General features: G+C 40.2%; 1 protein-coding gene across 13 annotated transcripts in view; it reads left to right on the plus strand.

Moving 5' to 3' along the window:
• Nucleotides 1-19,866, plus strand: part of PACSIN2 (protein kinase C and casein kinase substrate in neurons 2) — a 123,420-nt gene that overhangs the window by 66,092 nt on the left and 37,462 nt on the right. For all 13 annotated transcript variants that reach the window (XM_038377337.2, XM_038377308.2, XM_038377373.2 and 10 more), the window contains one exon: nt 8,390-8,512. In XM_038377337.2, the coding sequence (XP_038233265.1) occupies nt 8,453-8,512 (60 nt within the window). In that variant the 5' untranslated portion in view covers nt 8,390-8,452. The remainder of the gene's footprint in view (nt 1-8,389; nt 8,513-19,866) is intronic.

The following is a 19,866-nucleotide window of genomic DNA, read 5'->3' on the forward strand; positions in this document are numbered from 1 at the left end:
TTTTTTCCTTTATGTGGAAAAACTAATAACATTTAACAAGTTATATTTTAGTTGGTCAATAATATTAAACAATCCCAGATAAGTATGGTATTGCCCTCATGGTGTTATATTTAGTCTAACTAGGAAAAAAGGTGTGTTTTTTAATTTGTGGTCATGCTCAACCCTGATTGATTTAGCTTATTAAGGTTACTTGGGGGAAGAAGGGATTGTATCTGTTGTCCATCAAATATAAATAGTACTTTATCCTTTTGAAAAATAACAGAGAAAATGTGTAAGATAAGGAGTGTTTGAAAGGGTTGAGGGTCCATTTTAGGCATGTATCTTTGCATATTTTATTGTAAAATCATGTATAAAAAGGCTAACAAGTAGAATAAAGATTGCTATTGGATATTATATTGAGGAGCATGTGACATGCTTAAATCAAACATAGTCCTTATAGTTGGGAGGATATTTGTTTTCATTTATTTTCCCTTTAAAATAATTAAGCAAAGGGAAACTATCTCTTGTTTAAGGGCTGCTCTACATTACGAGTTTCAAATTTAGCAGCGTTAAATCGAATTAACCCTGCACCCGTCCACACAACAAAGCAATTTCTTTTTTGACATAAAGGGCTCTTAAAACTGATTTCTGTACTCCTCCCCAACAAGGGGATTAGCACTGAAATCGACATCGTCATTTCGAATTAGGGTTAGCGTGGACGCAATTCGAAGTTATTGGCCTCCGGGAGCTATCCCACAGTGCACCATTGTGACTGTTCTGGACAGCACTCTCAACTCGGATGCACTGGCCAGGTGTACAGGAAAAGCCCTGAGAACTTTTGAATCTCATTTCCTGTTTGGCCAGGCGAGCTCATCAGCACAGGTGACCATGCAGTCCCAGAATCGAAAAAGAGCTCCAGCATGGACCAAACGGGAGGTACTGGATCTGATCGCTGTATGGGGAGAGGGATTCATGCTATCACAACTACTTTCCAAAAGACGAAATGCGAAAACATTTCAAAAAATTTCCGAGGCCATGAGGGACAGAGTCTACAGCAGGGACTCAACACAGTGTTGCGTGAAACTTAAGGAGCTCGGACAAGCATACCAGAAAACCAAAGAATCAAATGGACAATCGGGGACAGAGCCCTAGACATGCCGCTTCTATGCTGAGCGGCATGCAATTCTAGGGGAGGCCGCCACCACGACCCCCACCCCTGTCCATGGACTCCGATGATGGGGTACTTTCTGCCATGCCTGAGGATTTTGCGGAAGGGGAAGATGAGGAGGAGGAGGAGGACGAGCTTGAGGAGAGCACACAGCACACCGTTCTCCCTGACAGCCAGGATCTTTTTATCACCCTGACTGAAATACCCTCCCAACCCAAGCAAGCCGGAAAAGGGACCTCTGGTAAGTGTACCTTTTAAAAATGTTATAAAAGCAAGTGTTTTTTGATGATTAAGTAGCCCTGAGGATTTGGGATGCATTCGTGGCCAGTACAGCTACTGGAAAAATCTGTTAACGTATCTGGGGATGGAGCGGAAATCCTCCAGGGACATCTCCATGAAGCTCTCCTGGAGGTACTCTAAAAGCCTTTGCAGAAGGTTTCTGGGGAGAGGAGCCTTATTCCATCCTCCATGGTAGGACACTTTACCACGTCATGCTAGTAGCAAGAAATCTGGTATCCTTGTATGACAAAGCCTGGTAGCGTATGGTCCCAGTGTTTGCTGGCATTCAAGCAACATCCGTTCTTTATCTCTGTGTTATCCTCAGAAGAGTGATATTGTTCATGGTAACCTGGTTGAAATACGGGAATTTAATTAAGGGGACATTCAAAGGTGGCCGTTCCTACTGGGCTGCTTGCTTGTGGCTGAAAAGAAATCCTCTCCGCAGTTAGCCACGCTGTGGGGGAGAGGCATTGGCCCTGAGCTGTTCGTGTTTGGCTAGCAGGGATCTTCCCTGATACCAGCCACGCGGTGGGGTGAGGGGTAAAGCAATCATCCCAGAGAATTGGATGGGGGGAGGGGGTTAGTTTGGTTTCTGCTGCTGCACGTTAACAGGAAAACCACAGCACTAAATGGCCAACTCAACATGGTTTGCTTGGTATGGGAGAGGAGCGCACTGCTGTTATGAAGGTTGCAGAAGCCGAAAGACTATGGCTTACCATGGCCACCTGCAAGCCTAATTCTGTTGCCCGGCACTGCATGTGTAATCTCTAATACCAAAGCTGCAGGCACTCAATATAAGATGCAAAATGCGACCTTGTACCAAAATCACATGTGTTATGTAATGTGAATAGTATTGTTCACCATGAAAAGAGTATAGCCATTGTTCTGTAAAATGTATCTTCACTCTTTTTTTTTTTCCTCCAGCAGCTGCAAATGTTTTAAGACTCCCTCCTCCATCTCAGACTATCTCAGATAAGGTGACGGAAAAAATGCACGCACGATGAAATGTTCTCTGAACTCATGCAGTCGTCCGGCACTGATAGAGCTCAGCAGAATGTGTGGAGGGACACAATAGCAGACTACAGGAAAGTGGCTGATAAATGTGAGGAGAGGTGGCGGCAGGAAGATCAGAGGAGGCATGAGGCAACGCTGGGGCTACTGTGGGATCAAACGGACATGCTCTGGTGTCTGGTGGAGGTTCATGAATGGCAGCAGGATCACCAGACTGCTACTGCAGCCCCTGTTTAACAGCCCTCCCTCCTCCCCAAGTTCCATAGCCTCCTCACCCAAACGCCCAAGAACGCAGGGGGAGGCTCCGTGCACCCAACCACTCCACCCCACTTTTCCTTCCCTCCTACCCTCCTACCATACCCCACCTGGGCTACCTTGTGAATTATCTCCCTATTTTTATAATCAGTTAATAAAGAATACATGTTTTTTAAATGATAATGACTTTATTTCCTTTGCAAGCAAGCTGTGATCGAAGGGGGGAGGGCGGGTAGCTTACAGGGAATTTAGAAGCAACCAAGTGGGCGGGTTTTCATCAAAGAGAAACAAACAGAAGTGTCACAAGGTACCCTGGCCAGTCATGAAACTGGTTTTCAAAACTTCTCTGATGCGCAGCACTTCCTGCTGTGCTCTCCTAACTGCCGTGGTGTCTGGCTGCACATATTCAGCCTCAACCTCCCACCCTGCCAAAACGTCTTCCCCCTTACTCTCACAGAGATTGTGGAGTACACAGCAAGCAGCAATAGCAATGGGAATATTGGTTTTGCTGAGGTCTGAGCGAGTCAGTAAACTGCGCCAGCAACCCTTTAAATGTCCAAATGCACATTCTACCACCATTCTGCACTTGCTCAGCCTATAATTGAACAGCTCCTTACTACTGTCCAGGGTGCCTGTGTATGGCTTCATGAGCCATGGCATTAAGGGGTAGGCTGGGTCCCCAAGGATAACCGTAGGCATTTCAACATCCCCAACAGTTATTTTCTGGTCTGGGAAGTAAATCCCTTCCTGCAGCCATTTAAACAGACCAGAGTTCCTGAAGATGCGAGTGTCATGAACCTTTCCCGGCCATCTCACGTTGATGTCGGTGAAATGTCCCTTGTGATCCACCAGCGTTTGCAGCACCATTTAAAAATACCCCTTGCGGTGTATGTACTGGTTGCCCTGGTGGTCCGGTCCCAAGATAGGGGTATGTGTTCCATCTATTGCCCCACCACAGTTAGGGAATCCCATTGCAGCAAAGCCATCTAGTATGATCTGCACATTTCCCAGGGTCACTACCTTTGATAGTAGCAGCTCAATGATTGTGTTGGCTACTTGCATCACAGCAACCCCCACCGTAGATTTGCCCACTCCAAATTGATTCCTGACTGACCGGTAGCTGTTGGGCGCTGCAAGCTTCCACAGGGCTATTGCCACTCGCTTCTGAACTGTGAGGGCTACTCTTATCTTGGTATTCTGGCGCTTCAGGGCAGCGGAAAGCAAGTCACAAAGTTCCATGAAAGTGCCCTTACGCATGCAAAAGTTTCGGAGCCACTGGGAATTATCCCAAACCCGCAACACTATGTGGTCCCACCAGTCTGTGCTTGTTTCCCAGGCCCAGAATTGGTGTTCCATGGCATGAGCCTGCCCCAGTAACACCATGATCTCCAAATTGCCGGGGATCGCGGTTTTAGAGAAATCTCTGTTCATGTCCTCATCACCGTGTTGCTGTCGCCTCCTCGCCTGGTTTTTCAGGTGCTGGTTCTGCATAAACTGCACGATAGTGCACGAGGTATTTACAATGGTCATAACTGCTGCGGTGAGCTGAATGGGCTCCATGCTTGCCGTGCTATGGCATCTGCTCAGGCAATCCAGAGAAAAGGGTGCAAAATGATTGTGTGCTGTTGCTTTCATGGAGGGAGGGAGGGAGGGTTGACTGACAACACTTACCCATAACCACCTGCGACAAATTTTTGGCCCCATCAGGCATTGGGAGCTCAGCCCAGAATTCCAGTAGGCAGCGGGGACTGTGGGAACTGAAGAATAGCTACCCACAGTGCACCGCTCGGAATGTCGACACTTGTCACTGTACTGTGGACGCACACCACTAAATAAATGTGCTTAGTGTGGACACGTGCACTCAACTTTATACAATCCCAAAAATTTAATTCTGTAAAATCTGAGTACTTTCATAGTGTAGACATGGCCTTATGGTACCTATAGACTCCAGTGAGTTAGATATTGTTATGTGAATCAATTGAATTATTTCAACTATCTTTTTGTTTTTTGATTGGGATTATCTGCATCTTTGCTGAATCTACTTTAACTCCTCCTATGCACTACATGGCCACCACCTTTTTCATGTGAATGTGGAATAGGGTTGCCAGCCCTCCAGGATTGCCCTGGAGTCTCCAGAAATTACAGATTGACCTTTGATTAGAGATTGTCATGTGATGAAACCTCCAAGAATATCTCCAATCAAAATTAGCAACCCTAATGTGGGAAAAAAACTCGAGTTCAAAGTGCAACATTTCTAGTTCCAGAGGAAGTGGTTGATCATGCAACAATTACTTTAATTGTGGTATTCATTCAAGAGAATTTGCTAAGGGCTAGTCTACACTGGCAATGCTAAAGCACTGCTGTGGCAGCACTTTAACATGGCTTGTGTGGTCACAGCAGAGCGCTGGGATAGAGCTCTCCCAGCGCTCTAAAAAAACCACCTCCATGGGAGGCATAGATACCAGCGCTGGGAGCTCAGCTGAGTGAGTAAGAAAGTTGCAGTGCTGTAAATTGCCAGTGTAGATGAGCCCTTAATGTTTTATAAAGAAACAGTACTGTTAAAGTCAGTTGTCTGGTATCCTACAAAGTCCTTGTACAGAACTTTACAAACAAAACTATCCTTCTGCTCAGGCAACATGCATCATGCATTCCCTCCCTTCAGCTTTTATCTGGAGTGTGAAGGATCAGCAAAGCCACTAAAGAGATGGACCTTTTTTAGATTTAGTGATTAGTATTTTGTAAAACATTGTGTTGTGCTAAGTAGCAAAAGAGCACACGCTGTAATATGGTAAAATGTGTCACAAATGGAGTCAAAAGCAATAGTGTCCAGGACTTTCAGCTGCTAGGGGAATTAACAATTGTTTCTCTCTCAAGACTGGTTTTTCACATGGTATGTACAAATTTTGGCCTAGAAGCATTAGAAAATAGTGTGTGTTAGTTAAAGATTGTACATTTTATCCCACTCTTATGTTGCTGCTGCTTAGATTGTGAGCTCTTCGCAGCAGAGGCTGTCTTCATGTATGTCTTGTAGGCACTACCTAACACGTGGGTGCTACTGAATGCTATACATTTTATTATATCTTTTATTTGGTGGCAGTTTCTGCAAAAAAAAAAAAAAAAAAAGGGGGGGGGTGCATTAATAAAGGACAAGTCCTTTACACATAGGAAGGTAAAGATTTTTGAAAAGCTATTAAACCAACTACAACTGGGATATTGGTCCTTCTTGAAGTGCCTGGAGAATAGGAAACTTCTGATTTATATCTACTGCAAGTGTGTTTAACTCAGCTATCCAGATTATTTTACTTAGGAAACCAAATAAAACCTCCTTATTGCTTAAATCTGTAAGATCACATTTTCCTTCTCATGTCAATGCATCTTTTTCTCTCTTGAGGGTAGAGAGGAGGCTCTCTCTTCATTTTTGATGTCTTGTGGGTAACATACTTTTTAAAACCTTCTACTCTTGGGTCTAGAATCTTCCAGTTGAAAATTTCAGTAATAGCTCAGGCATGTTCTCCTCTTCTATCCAAACATGTTTTGTGGCCTTGAATACTGCAGATGAGATTTATTATAAATAGAACATCTTATTGCTGGGAAACTGTTATATACTTTGTCTTTCAGATTAAAGGTATCTGACTTTTGAAATTTAATAAAATGTATGAAAGTGAGGGAGGGAGAAGCTTGCAGGTGGAGTAATGAAGGAATCTGTGCTCATAGCCACCCAAAAAATCTTGAGCCTTGTGACCTGTATAAAATTGTTTAACCATTAACAGGTTTGGTACTGTAATCTTATAACAAGAAATTACATTTTTCCATAACTGATACATGCTTAACAAATTACTGAAATTTATATTCTGTATAAATTTATGTTCTGATGGGGTTCAACAATTTTCTGATCTCTAGTGAACTCAGTCAGTTAGGTACGCTTAATGAAAAAAGGTCTCTTAACAGTAGTCCTTATACACCCATTTTCTTGTCCTTATTTGTCACTCTTAGATATAAGAACTTGTTGGATGAGCACTATAGGGAATACAGCATTACTGTCTGATGACAGCTGCTGCTCTTTTAACAATGTTTTTGCCATGTGTGAGAAGGTAGCCTAGGTTCAACATCTCCAGCCATCACTTCCTTTATAAAAGTGAAATATTTGTTTAAAATTCTCAAAAGTATTCATATAAAACCACTCAATCCTTTAGTATCAGGATTTAAACCTGACATTTCCTTGAATGTGAAAAAGCATTAATTGCTTAGCATCAGGAATTCTGTCATGCTAAATTCCATTTGCTGTTCTGTACTAGTTGCGAATTGCTTTATATTTGTGGGTACTGTATCTGTTTATGGATTTAGCTGGAGAAGCACCTACTTGCTAGGGTAGAAAAGGTTAATGAGCCAACATTTAATTTTGGGAAACCTAGCCTGGAAAGTTGCCTAACTAGGTCACAAGTAGGTCATTTCCTTGACCCACTTGCCAGTGTGACTTCCTTGAGGCTGTAATGGGTCATCTAGCTGTATGAGAAAACAATCCCTTCTATTCATCCTTTCTGTAAATGAGAACAGAAGTTAAGATTCAGAAACTGAAATTATTGAACTGTAATTTGTCTACAATTTAATTTAGATATGATTTTTGAGTATAACTTCTACTGCTATTGTTAATTAATTATGAAGTCTGAGTTTATGCTTAGTTTACTGTTCTGTGTCCTCCCTAGGTTTTTGTTAGTCAAGAGAGCCTTGCTAGTTAGATTAAAGTTGTGTTAAGATCCAAGCAAGCAGTGTTCAAATAAAACTCTGGGACTAAACACTGAAATTCTTATGTACAAACCAACTATAGTGCCTGCCATACAGCAGTGGAAAGACTAAAATGGCACATTATCTATATTAGGGCTAATGTGGAGGGATGTTGAGTATTTAGTAAGACTTTGTGTACACTTAAACCACTACAACGGCAGCTGTACTGTAGAGGTTGTGTTGACACTAACTACAGCAACGGGAGAAGTTCTCCTGTTGCTGTAGTTAATCTACCTCCCTGAGAGGCAGTAGCTAGCTTGACAGAAGAATTCTTCCATTAACCTACGGCTATATACATCAGGACTTGGGTCAGCTTAACTAAGAGCATGTCTACACTTACTGGTAGATCAGCACTGCTGCAATCGATGCAGAGTGTGTTGATTTGGTGAAGACACGCTAAATAGATGGGAGAGCACTCTCCCATTGATTTGCGTAATCCACCTCCCCGAGAAGCATAAGGGAAGTTGACGGGGGATGCTTGCCTGTTGACACGGCACAGTGTAGCCACTGCGGTAAGTGGATCTAACCACATTGACTTCAGTTACATTATTTACATAACTGAAGTTGCATAAGTTAGATTGATTTACTATGGTAGTGTAGACCGGCCCTATGTAACTAAGTGGTGTGGATTTTTCATATCCGTGAGTGACATAGCTGGGTTGACCTAACTTTTTAATGTAGACCCTGGCCTTCGTAATGTATGTAGATGTGTCAAACATGTAATACTTACAATTTGCTGTTGCTGGAAGTAAGGATATAAGTAAGCAGTAATTGAGCTTATATCGGTTTGGAGGGGGTATTGACAATTTTCCCATAACATTTAACTTTTAGACTAAAAGTCTATGAAAGAGAAATGGATACTCAAATCATAGCAAATTATGGGTAAATTTAATGTTTTCTTTGTCCTTCCTACAGATTTTTGAAGATCTGCTGCTGATAATAGAACACTGAACACTTGCAAGCTCTCCAAACATAGAAATGTCTGGATCATATGAGGATTCTGTTGGAGTAGAGGTTTCTAGTGATAGCTTCTGGGAGGTAACCTGAACATTCTATTATAAGATACCGTGTTTCCTTTTAATTCTCACCTCTTCCATAGATTACTATGATTTCTGTGCACATATGGAGTTACAGGCAACTAAAGATGGTAGTCTAAATAAAATGTGTGGTTATTTTGAACTTTAGAAGTAGCCTTTGGGATAGCAGTGACCTTTACTTTTTGGCCCAGTTTATAAAAAAGTTTATAAACTGAAAATGCTGAAACACAAGATCACAAATGCCATCCATTTTAATAGGATATGGGATTAAGTTTATATTTGTATAATTTTTCTGCCTGTTAAGAAGTCTGTGTAAAATACTTCCTTCTGTAGCTAGAGATTGACAAAACCTAAGGAGTATACTTAAAAGCTAAAGTAACTAGGTCTTTAGCAGTAAAAATAATTGTATTAAAAATTTACTGAATATATTGATCTTCATAAAATAGAAATTTTAATGTTATAAAATTTTAAAATTAAGAGTAAGAAACAATATGTTGGAATGAGATCTTTGGAATAATGTTGAAGTAAGCTCAATGTTCTAGGGTGCAAGTACTTACTTTGTGACTGGTACTTGTGGGTCTGATCTATGGCAAAGCAGAGACAAATGGGTGAGGGAAGATGTTCAAATATTTCCATAATAACTGGGGTCTTGCACTATCAGATTAATTGGTTTGTTTTGGCCTGGTCTCCCATCAGGCAGCTGCTGATTTAGATGCTTGGTTTACAAGTAGGCTTGGCAAAATTAGATTTTTGTCTTTTTATAATCTTAATGGATAATACCAATGTTCATTTTAAGCTTTTCTTATTTTTATTGATTTAAATTTTCACTGTTGCTCAAAATTATGGGGTTTAAGTATTTTGCCCCATTTTGATCAATTTAAATGTTCATAGTTGCAGGAAATTATGGGGGGCCAGACAGTAATTTAATGACAATAGACATTGAGATTAAAAAATTAAAGCTTTGTGATTTAAAAATTAAAACACAAATTAGTAACATCACATGTCAAAAATATACAAAGTAAATATCCTTAACTCAAACTCCTAAAGAAGTTCTCAGAGAGCATTTTTCTTTGTCTATCTGTACATTTCTATTATTTTTGATGGATATATTTTTTTCATCAGTTTGTGTGAACACAGTGATGTTTACTAACACTTACTGATCAAAAAATCTAACCCTTCTAAGCCTATATACAAGCAAGAGTTATTACATTTTGATTCTGGTTTCTCATTAATCTTGGATAAGATATCAAGGAAATGGTTAGTTTGACCAGTTAAGGTTTCTATTGGACAACAATCAAACCAGCTGCTGTATAGTTTTTTGGAAGACTTCTGTGGTTGAAATGGCCCACTCACTCTTGGAGAGATTCTGGATACCACAGCATAAAATCTTGAATGGGCTTTTTGTCTATTTTAGGAAGTTCTAGTCCAGTATTTTCTTGTCAAGGAATATCTGCTTTGTAATAAAAATTTGCTACTTCAGTACAATGCATCTTATTCTTATTTGCAGTTCCTTTTGAGGCGGAAACCAGACTTGTCAATCAAAGTAGGCTGGGACTGGCCACTGCCCTGACAACCTGACCAGACAACGCAAACTGCCTCCGACAATTGTAGGAAGGCAGTACCAGACCTACTCAGAGCAACAAGAAAACTGTTCAAGAGTATTTTCCTGTCCGCCTGCAATTTATTAGGGTCATATAAAAAAACCTCAGGTTTTTTTGTGGTGCTTCATTTGTCCAAACCTTTCTTCAGTGGACACTTGAGCAGAATCAACAAGTGAGCAAAAAACCTCCTTCTCTTGAATTTTTCTTCTGAGCTTCCCATCACCTCATCTCTGCCCTCATAACCAAACTGTCTCTTCTTCCGGTGAATGAGTTTTCTTAAAGACAGGCTCAACTCCTAAGTTTTCCACCATTTCTTTGGCAGCAGTGATGGCATCTTCAATTCCATTGTCTCTGTAGGCCACAATGAAATCCAGGCAGCTTCTCATCAAAGTAGTAGTGGTCATGATGTCCATCAAATGTGTTTGTATTGCTTTGCTTACAGTGTTTACTTAGAACAGGATATCATGCCAAACCACAACTGAGACTAGAAATTTGAAGTCAGGGATCTGGTTTGCCAGGCATTGAGCCTGGTGTCAGATTCCAGCCTCAACTTTACTTGATTGCGCCAGTTCCATCAGGGCATCGTAAACCTCAGTCACTTGGCACCTCACTGGCCTTTCGCTGTCAGTATGATTCTCCAGCAAGTGTCACTTAGCAGCGTCACAGTCAGATTTATAACATTGCCGGTAAGAATCTTCTACCTGAGAGTTGATGCTGAAAACAGGATATATATCCTTTGCAGTACTCTGAAGAGAGAAACTCAATCTAAAAAAAAGATGCTGCTGCCTCTGACACAACCAAGTTGACGGAATGGCAGTCACAAGGCACAAAGAAAGCTCTTGGATTCAGTGCAAGGGTCCTTGCCTGGACACCACTGTTTCTTCCCTTCATGTTCACACTGTTGTCATAGCCTTGGCCACAGCAGTCCTAACACTTTTTTTAATTTTATTCTCATTCAAAACTTTCATAGACAGTTCTGTTAGGCCTTTTCCAGTAGAGTCATCTGTAGACCAGAAAGAGAGAAAGTGTTCCTTTACTTGGATACCAACAAATCTTACTGTAAATGACATCTTTTCACTGTGACTAATGTCAGGAGTGCCGTCCGTAAATACAGTGTAGTACTTTGCCAAGCCACAGCAATATGTTGTCAAGTGCCTTCCTTGCCATAAGGTGAGTAAATTCATTTTGAATTGTTTTGCTTCAGGAATGGTCCATAGCTTCTTTACAAACTACACAATGTAGGTGGCGCCAGAACAGTCAGCAGCATGAATGCAGCCTGTTGCTGGCTATTCTGGTGCCACAGCGGCCTCTGGTGGGTAAAAGGCAGAACTGCAGCACTTGGGCACAGTGTATTTTCTGCAGGGAAAAAAAATTGTGCATTCTCAGTGGCGCAGAATTCCCCAAGGAATAATTTGAAGTTCATCATTGCACCCTGCCTGCAGAGCCAGGTTAGGACAGAGAGTGGGGCACATGGGGCTGCTGAGGTGGGGAGGAGGTGTCACAGTCAGGGGTTCAGAATGGCTAGTGGGGGGGACAGACTGGGGCGTGGGCTCAGGAGCTAGTGGGGTGACGACATTGAGCCGGGGCTGAACGGGAGTGGAGCTGCAAGGCCACATTGGGATGGGGGGAGGAGGCAGGAGAGAGACATGTGTGGGTGGTGTAGGGACACATGGGGACAGTGGCAGATGTTCCTGCCTGAATAGGAGAGGCTTGGGGTCAGCCAGGGTCTGAATGGGGGAGGATGCCCAATTCCCTAACAATCTCTCCTGCCACCCTCCCCCCCAAAAAACCGTTCCATATTCTCCCACCCACATCCACCAACCCTCCAGGTTCACTCCAGGCTTCTTCTCTCTTCCTCAGCTTCTCCATTACTCCTGACTCCCCCAAGCCTTTTGCGTTGCTTCTTACAGGTGCAGGAATAACATTTCTCTGTTGTAGTTTAAATTAATTATTCAAAGTTCTGTATTAATACGCTTAGTAAGGAATCTATTTGTCCAAAAAAAAATTACCAGAATCTTTTTTGGTCTGTATTATTACAGGCATATTTGCTTACAGGTATTTTGAAATAAATTACCAAAATAATTGAAACTGATGTGATTATATTGTGTTGTTTTGACAAATATATGCAGAATTTTTAATTTTTTAAATTAGAATTCCCCCAGGAGTAATATTTGAAAAAGGTGATAGTATGCAGTATCACGTAACAATGGTAAAGAATCAGTCACTTTCTTTTAACACGGAGAAAGGAACTTTATTAGAATAAGGAAATCAGTATCCCTAAAGCTATGCTCTCTATTGCTCTGTAGATCTTCTGCCTAGATTCTTCCCGAATACCTCCTTGCCTTGCAACTTGCTATAGTTTTAAGAGAACCTAATCTATTTTACCATTATTCACTTATGCACAATCTACTTGCAGCACATGCTTTTTATTTTAAACTATGTTTCAGTGTATATTCTAGCTTCTGATAAGTTCTAGTGAGACTATAGCTAATCAGTGAATAATTAAGCCGTATAGCAGTCAGTGCCACCATTTTGGTATTATGTGCCATCTGGATTCAAAACTTTTGCTTTTCAGCATTTGGAGGCAATATGTTTCTGTGGAAAAGCTTGATTAAAAGAGTAATGCAAGAATTCTTCATTGAGATCTCAGGAGTGAATGAGAATTTAGCAAGGCTTCTGCTGTGAATAGAATATGAATCAAAACTATCTGATATATTTAATTGTGCAAGTCCTCTTAGATTTTTTTCTCTAGAGGAACTGAACATAACATAGGAACAGCCATACTGGGTCAGACCAATGGTCCATGTAACCCAGTAGATTGTCTTCTGACAGTGGCCAGGGCCAGATATTTCAGAGGGAATTAACTGAACAGGGCAATTTTGAGTGATCTATCTCTGTTGTTCAATCCCAGATGGTGGCAGTTGGAGGTGTAAGGATACCTGAAGCTTAGGATTGCATACCTGACCAACTTGTCTAATAGTCATTGATGGACTTATCCTCTCTGATCTTGCCTAATACTTTTTTTGAACTCGGTTATACTTTCAGGCTCCACAACATCACCTGGCAATGAATTCCACTAGTGGATTGTGTGCCTGCTATCTATTAATTTCATTGGGTGACCCTTGGTTTTTATAGAGAGAGGCTTTATAACACTTCCCTGTTTACTTTACTTTACTTTCTGCCATTCATGATTTTATAGACCTCTGTCCTATCCCCTTTAGTTGTCTTTTCTAAACTGAAAAGTCCCAGTAATTTTAATCTCTCCTCATATGGAAGCTGTTCCATACCCATAATCATTTTTGTTGCCTTTCTCTGTAGCTTTTATAATTCTAATATATCTTTTTTTGAGATGGGGCGACCAGAACTGCACATAGTATTCAAGATGTGGGTGTACCATGGATACATATAGCGGCATTATGATATTTACTATTTTACTATCCATCCCTTTCCCAAGGATTCCCAACGTTAACATTTTTTAATGCCATTGCACATTGAGTGGATGGTTTCAGAGAATTATCTGGAATGACTCCAAGACTTTTCATGAGTGATACCAGCTAATTTAGATCTCATCATTTTGTATGTATAGTTGGGATTATGTTTTCCAATTTTCATTACTTTGCATTTATCAACATGGAATTTCATCTGCCATTTTGTTGCCCAGTCACCCAGTTTTGAGAGATCTCTTTGTAGTCTGCTTTAGACTTGCGTATCTTGAGTAATTTTGTATTGTTTGTAAATGTTGCCATCTCACTGTTTTACCCTCTTTTCTAGATCATTTACGAATATTTTGAATAGCACAGGTCCCAGTACAGATCCTTGAAGGACCCCCATGATTTAACTCTCTCCATTTGGAAAACTGATCACTTCCTACCCTTTGTTTCTGTTTTTTTAATCAGGTTTTTTAATCTTCTCATGGGTCATGAGAAGAGCTTCCCTCTTATCCTATGTCTGCTTACTTTGCTTAGGAGCCTTTGGTGATGGACATTATCAGAGGTTTTCAGAATACCCAAGTATGCTATATGTACTGGATCACCCTTGTCTACATGTTCGATGCAATCAAAGAATTTTTAAAAATTTAGGTTGGTGAGGCATAGTTTCCCTTTGCAAAAGCCATGTTGACTCTTCCCCAACAAATCATGTTCATCTATGTGTCTGATAATTGTTTTTTACTATACTTTCAACCAATTTGCCTGGTACTGAAGTTAGGCTTACCAGCCTTTAATTGCCAAAATCGTCTCTGGAGCCTTTTAAAAAAATCAGTGTTGCATTAGTGATCCATCAGTCATCTGGCACAGAGGCTCATTTAAGTGATGATAAGTTACATACCACTCTCTTAATAATTTTGAAATATCATATTTGAGTTCCTTCCAAACTCTCCATCTGGTTCTGGTGACTTGCTACTGTTTAATTTACAAGTTTGTTCCACAACCTCCTCTATTGGCACCTCAGTTTGGGACAGTTCCTGAGATTTGTCACCTGAAAATAATGGTTTTGATGTAGGGCTCTCCCCGACATCCTCTACAATGAAGACTGATACAAAGCGTTCATTTAGCGTCTCCAAAACGGCCATGTCTTCCTGGAGTGATCCTTTAGCAGTATAGGTCCCACTGACTGGCAGGTTTTCTGACAAATTTCTGACTAGTCTGGCTTCCTGACTAATTTACTGTTAGTTTTTGTGCCTTTAGCTAGTTGCTCTTCAAATTCTTTCTTGGCCTTCCTAATTATACTTTTAGCCTTGACTTGCCAGAGTTTGATTCTTTCTGTTTTTCTTACTAGGATTTGACTTCCAATTTTTAAAGGATGCCTTTTCACATCAAATGGCTTTTTATTCTGTTTAGCCATGATAGCATTTTTTTGGTTTTCCTACTGTTTTTTAATTTGAGGTATCCGTGTAATTTGAACCTCTATTATAGTGTTTTTAAATAGTCTCCTTGCAGTTTGCAGGCACCCTTGTGACTGTTCCTTTTAATTTCCATTTAACTGACTTACTCATTTTTGTAAAGTTCCCCTTTTTGAAGTTAAATGCTATTGTGGTGGGTTTTTTTGGCATTTTCCCCTACAAATATGTTAAATTTAATTGCATTATAGTCACTATTACTGAGTGATTCAGCTATAGTTAGTTTTCTCTTGCACCAGATCCTGTGACCCACTTTAGGACTAAATCAAGACCTGGGTCTCTGCTTGTGGGTTCCAAGACAAGCTTATCCATTGATGATGTCTAGAAATTTTATCTCTGCATACCTTCTGAGGTCGGTACTATTACCCATCAATATGAGGATAGTTGAAATGCCCATAATTATTGTGATTTCTGCCTTTGTAGCCTCTCTGCCACCTTGAGCATTTTACAATCACTGTCACCATCCTGGGTCAAGTGGTTGGTAGTATAGTCCTTACTGCTATATTCTTATCGTTCAAGGATAGAATTTCTATCTGTAGAGCTTCTATGGTACGGTTTTTGATTCATTTAAGATGTTTACTTTTTGACACTCTGCTTTCTTTCACATACGGTGCTATTCCCCTACTAGTGCAATCTACTGTAATTCCTATATCGTAGAACCTCAGAGTTACAAACACCAACACTGTGTTTTGTTTGTTTCTGCTGCTGCCTGATTGCATACTTCCGATTCCAAATGAGGTGTGTGGTCAGCTGGTTAGTTCATAACTCTGAAGGTCTACTGTATATTTTGTACCGTGGTATTATGTCCCATTGATTCTTCTCATTCCACCCAGTCTCCTTGTTGCCTTTTATATCAATATCCTCATTTAATGCCAGACACTCTAGTTCACCCGTCTTAGTATTTAGACTTATAGCATTTGTGTATAAGAACTTGTACATTTTGTCAATCGGTTTCTTGATTGCATGTTATATTTAAATGGGGCTCTTTTTCATTTGATTATTTCTCTTCAGTTCCTACTTTATCAACTTCTGTCCTCTCCTCTTTACTAGGATATAGAGAATCCCTGTTAGTAGATCCTCCCTTAAGGGATGTTTCTGTTCAAACCCTGTGCTCCTCTGCACCTGTCAGCTTTCCTCCATCCCTTCTTTTAAAAATCCTCTACGCATTTTTTAATTTTACATGCTAGCCGTCTGGTTCCATTTTGCTTTAGGTGAAGCCCATCCTTCCTGTAGAGGCTCCTCCTTTCCCAAAAGGTTCCCCAGTTCCTAATGAACCAAACCCCTTCTTCCTTTCACCATCTTCTCATCCACTCATTGAGACCGTGCAGTTTTGCCTGTCTAACTGGCCTGGCATGTGAAACTGGAAGCATTTCAGAAAATGCTACCATGGAGGTCCTGGGCTTTAATTATATACCTAACAACCTAAATTTGGTCTCCAGGACCCTTCTGATACCTTTTCCTATTCTCTGTTGAAATGATATACAGAAACTAATACAGATTAAGTAAAACTTAATTTCAGCCATTTGGATACTTACTTCTCCTGGAGTAGATTAATATTTCTGGAACAAAACTGTTTCTGTGTAGTTGAATTTTAAAACTAAAAGCTGCTCCTTATTTAATATTTTCTGAACTAGTTATTGTAACTGATCTTGGTAGCCTCATGGTCTATTTATATTTGTGGCTGCATTAAATGAGCAAATAATTACAGTGACCAACACGGCTCTTTTTATCTGCATTTGGTCAGGGGGTTGCAACCTTTTTGGGATGCAGGTCTTCCTGCTGTGGTTTGTGCCTTTGTCATCTGTACAGTGCATTGCGTTCTGCATGGGCTAGATTTTACATCAATTTGGAGGCTGTGGCTGGCATGGAATATGGCAGCCTGTTTAAGGGGATTATGTGGTCTGTGATCTACACTGACTGCTTATTAGCTTCTAGATGTAGTTTGGTCGGGAGGTTTGGGAAGTTGAGAAGCTACCTATTCTTCTTCCCTCCTACCATAATTGAGATAAGTGTAGGCTGTTGAACTGGAACTCCCTTGACATAGCAGAGAGGCATCTTCTGGTAGTGCATTATTCTTGAAATCATTCCCTTGTGGTTCAAAATAGCCTGAATGTATTTAACTTGAGAGTATGCTACAAAGCACATTTTTTCCTTGAGCAGGCATTTAGGAAAGACTGAGAGAGCTGGGTGTGAAGATCTCTTGGGAACTTGGGTTTTTTAATAAATATGCTTGGGCTCACTGGCTGTGTGTGTCTGTGTGGGGGGTGTACTACTTGTTTTGCATTTTGTAATTTTTATATTTAGTTTTTAACTGATGGTTAAAGGGTGCCCATAACCTAGGACTAATGTTCTCATAGGCTTAATAAATAATCATAGACTCTTATGATGCCTCCTTTGGCAGGAAGTTGTTGCATGTGGTATTGCCTCTGTAAACTTGAACACTTCCTTGTATACCTTTCAAATTGTTTTCTGGCTCCAAAATTTTTGTTCATGTTTTACTGTAATGTTTTACTACTGTTATGTTGCTACTGGAGGTCATGGATGCAAAGGTGATCACTGGCAAAATTAAGCTAAAGCAGTCTCTTTTGTGTCCAATAGTAGGAGTAGCTGAGTCCTTTATTTTGCAGCTATTTTGCCCTAAAAGGGTGAGGGCTGATGCCAGGAGGCACCTGGAGAGAGCATGTGGTCCAGAGGGCGAGTGCAGCGCTAATGGATTTCCTGGTTTTCGGGGGTGAGGGCTGGAACAAAGTTGTGTGTTAAGGAGTCAAAACGTGAGCTTCTTTGGCCCCTGGAAGGAAGTAGTCTGTATCGAACTGATAAGTTCCTGGAGAGAGGCAGAGGTTCGAAATAGTTGCTGCTTGAGACAAAACAGTGGTTTCTTTGCTTCTTTTGCGGGAATCCCAGATATCTACGTGTGGTTTGTTCCTACTGTTTAGGGGAACTGCACTGTTGTATATTTTGCAAATAAACAAATGAAAAGAAAATACCTGACCCTAGTTTCTCAGATTTTTGCATCAAATGGGAAGCTGACACACAGGGCCCCAAATTTCTGCTGTTGCTTGGCAAAGGGCAACACTACTATGAAAAACTGTGACTTCTAATATGCAGGGGAATAGGCAAATCTGCTTTTCCCTCAATCGAAAACAAGTTCTTTCTATTACCAGGTGCGCTGATCTGACCTGCTCATTAAAACTGAGAGTTTTCATCTTGGGAAATCTATAAATACCTTGTGCTTTTCAGATGTGTTGTTGTGTCTTACCTATGTAGTTGTTTTATAAAGCTGTATGGAGACTTAAGATTCCCTGCAACCATCAGTGAGCCTGAATAAGAGGAAATGTCTAAGGGGAAAAACATTTTTTCTTATTAATTACAAAATTTTAAAAGTGAATTAATTTACTAAATTTTGTACTCATGATTAAGACCAGCGATTTAAATAATCATGATTGAAATCAATCAAGCTTGACATAAGTAATAGTCAGATCTGCCAGAGCCTAAAACCATGCTTCTTAAAAAGGACTGGCATTTGATGCCTGTCAGAATAGAAGCAGCACAGTTCAGAATTCTGCACATCTCTACACCCATGTTAAACAACTTCTGTGGAAATGAATATTTTGCTATTTGTGAGAGGAAAGTAGTTCAAGTCTCATTCACTGACAACTCTATTGGTGTTATGGACTTCTGATTTTTAAGAGAACCCCAACATAGTTTTATTACAAAAATAGATGAGAAGTTGCACTAAATGATGACCCACAGACACAAGAAATTAGATTTTTATTTTTTTGTCTGAAAGTTAGCAGCCTTTTGCAATGTGTAAAAGCATCTCAGGATTTATTTTTATGAACCGTGGGAAGCATCCAGTGAAAAATTGCCTTTTTAGGCAAAATAGTTGTCTCGAATATCAAGCAAAAAATAAAGAAAGATCATATCCTGGCAATTCTGGCAGAGATGTACAAAAATGTAGAAAACATTACCAGCTGGGATTCTTGCAGTTGGCAAGAGACTGTTTACAACAGAAATTAAGATGAGGAGAAGCATGTATTTGTTTTTTGGGAAATTAATATAACAATAAGTAATTAGTTTACTTTCTATAAATCATTTGAGTTTAAAAAACTTGTTAGTGTGCTCTCTGAGCTTTGCTTGTCATTAAGAATTTGATAAGAGAAACATAGTTGTGCTTTGGCATGAGGAGAGAGACTTGATCTCCTTGAGGTCCCTTCCAGCTTTACATTTCTGTGGTTTCAGTAATGTTCAGAGAGGTAATCAGTTTTCCCAGACCAAACTGATATTACTGTCAAACTGTTTTCTCCCTCTTTTCTAGGATTTATTCAGTTATTTTTTTAATTGTTGTTGTGAAATTTAAGAGTAGCAGCCGTGTTAGTCTGTATTCGCAAAAAGAAAAGGAGTACTTGTGGCACCTTAGAGACTAACAAATTTATTAGAGCATAAGCTTTCGTGAGCTACAGCTCACTTCATCGAATGCATCCGATGAAGTGAGCTGTAGCTCACGAAAGCTTATGCTCTAATAAATTTGTTAGTCTCTAAGGTGCCACAAGTACTCCTTTTCTTTTTGTGAAATTTAACTATCAGTGGCCGGCAAGCTGCACATTACCAGAAGAAAGAGTACAAAAGCCAGATAGCCACCTTACTTTTTTCTCAAAAAGAAAAGTAGTACTTGTGGCTCCTTAGAGACTAACAAATTTATTTGAGCAATGCTCAGATAAACTTGTTAGTCTCTAAGGTACCACAAGTACTCCTTTTCTTTTTGCGAATACAGACTAACACGGCTGCTACTCTGAAACCTGTCATTACTTTTTTCTGTAATTTGTCTATTCCTCTATTATATTAGATATTCTGAAA

This window comes from Dermochelys coriacea, chromosome 1 (assembly GCF_009764565.3).
Source record: "Dermochelys coriacea isolate rDerCor1 chromosome 1, rDerCor1.pri.v4, whole genome shotgun sequence".
NCBI lineage: Eukaryota > Metazoa > Chordata > Testudines > Dermochelyidae > Dermochelys > Dermochelys coriacea.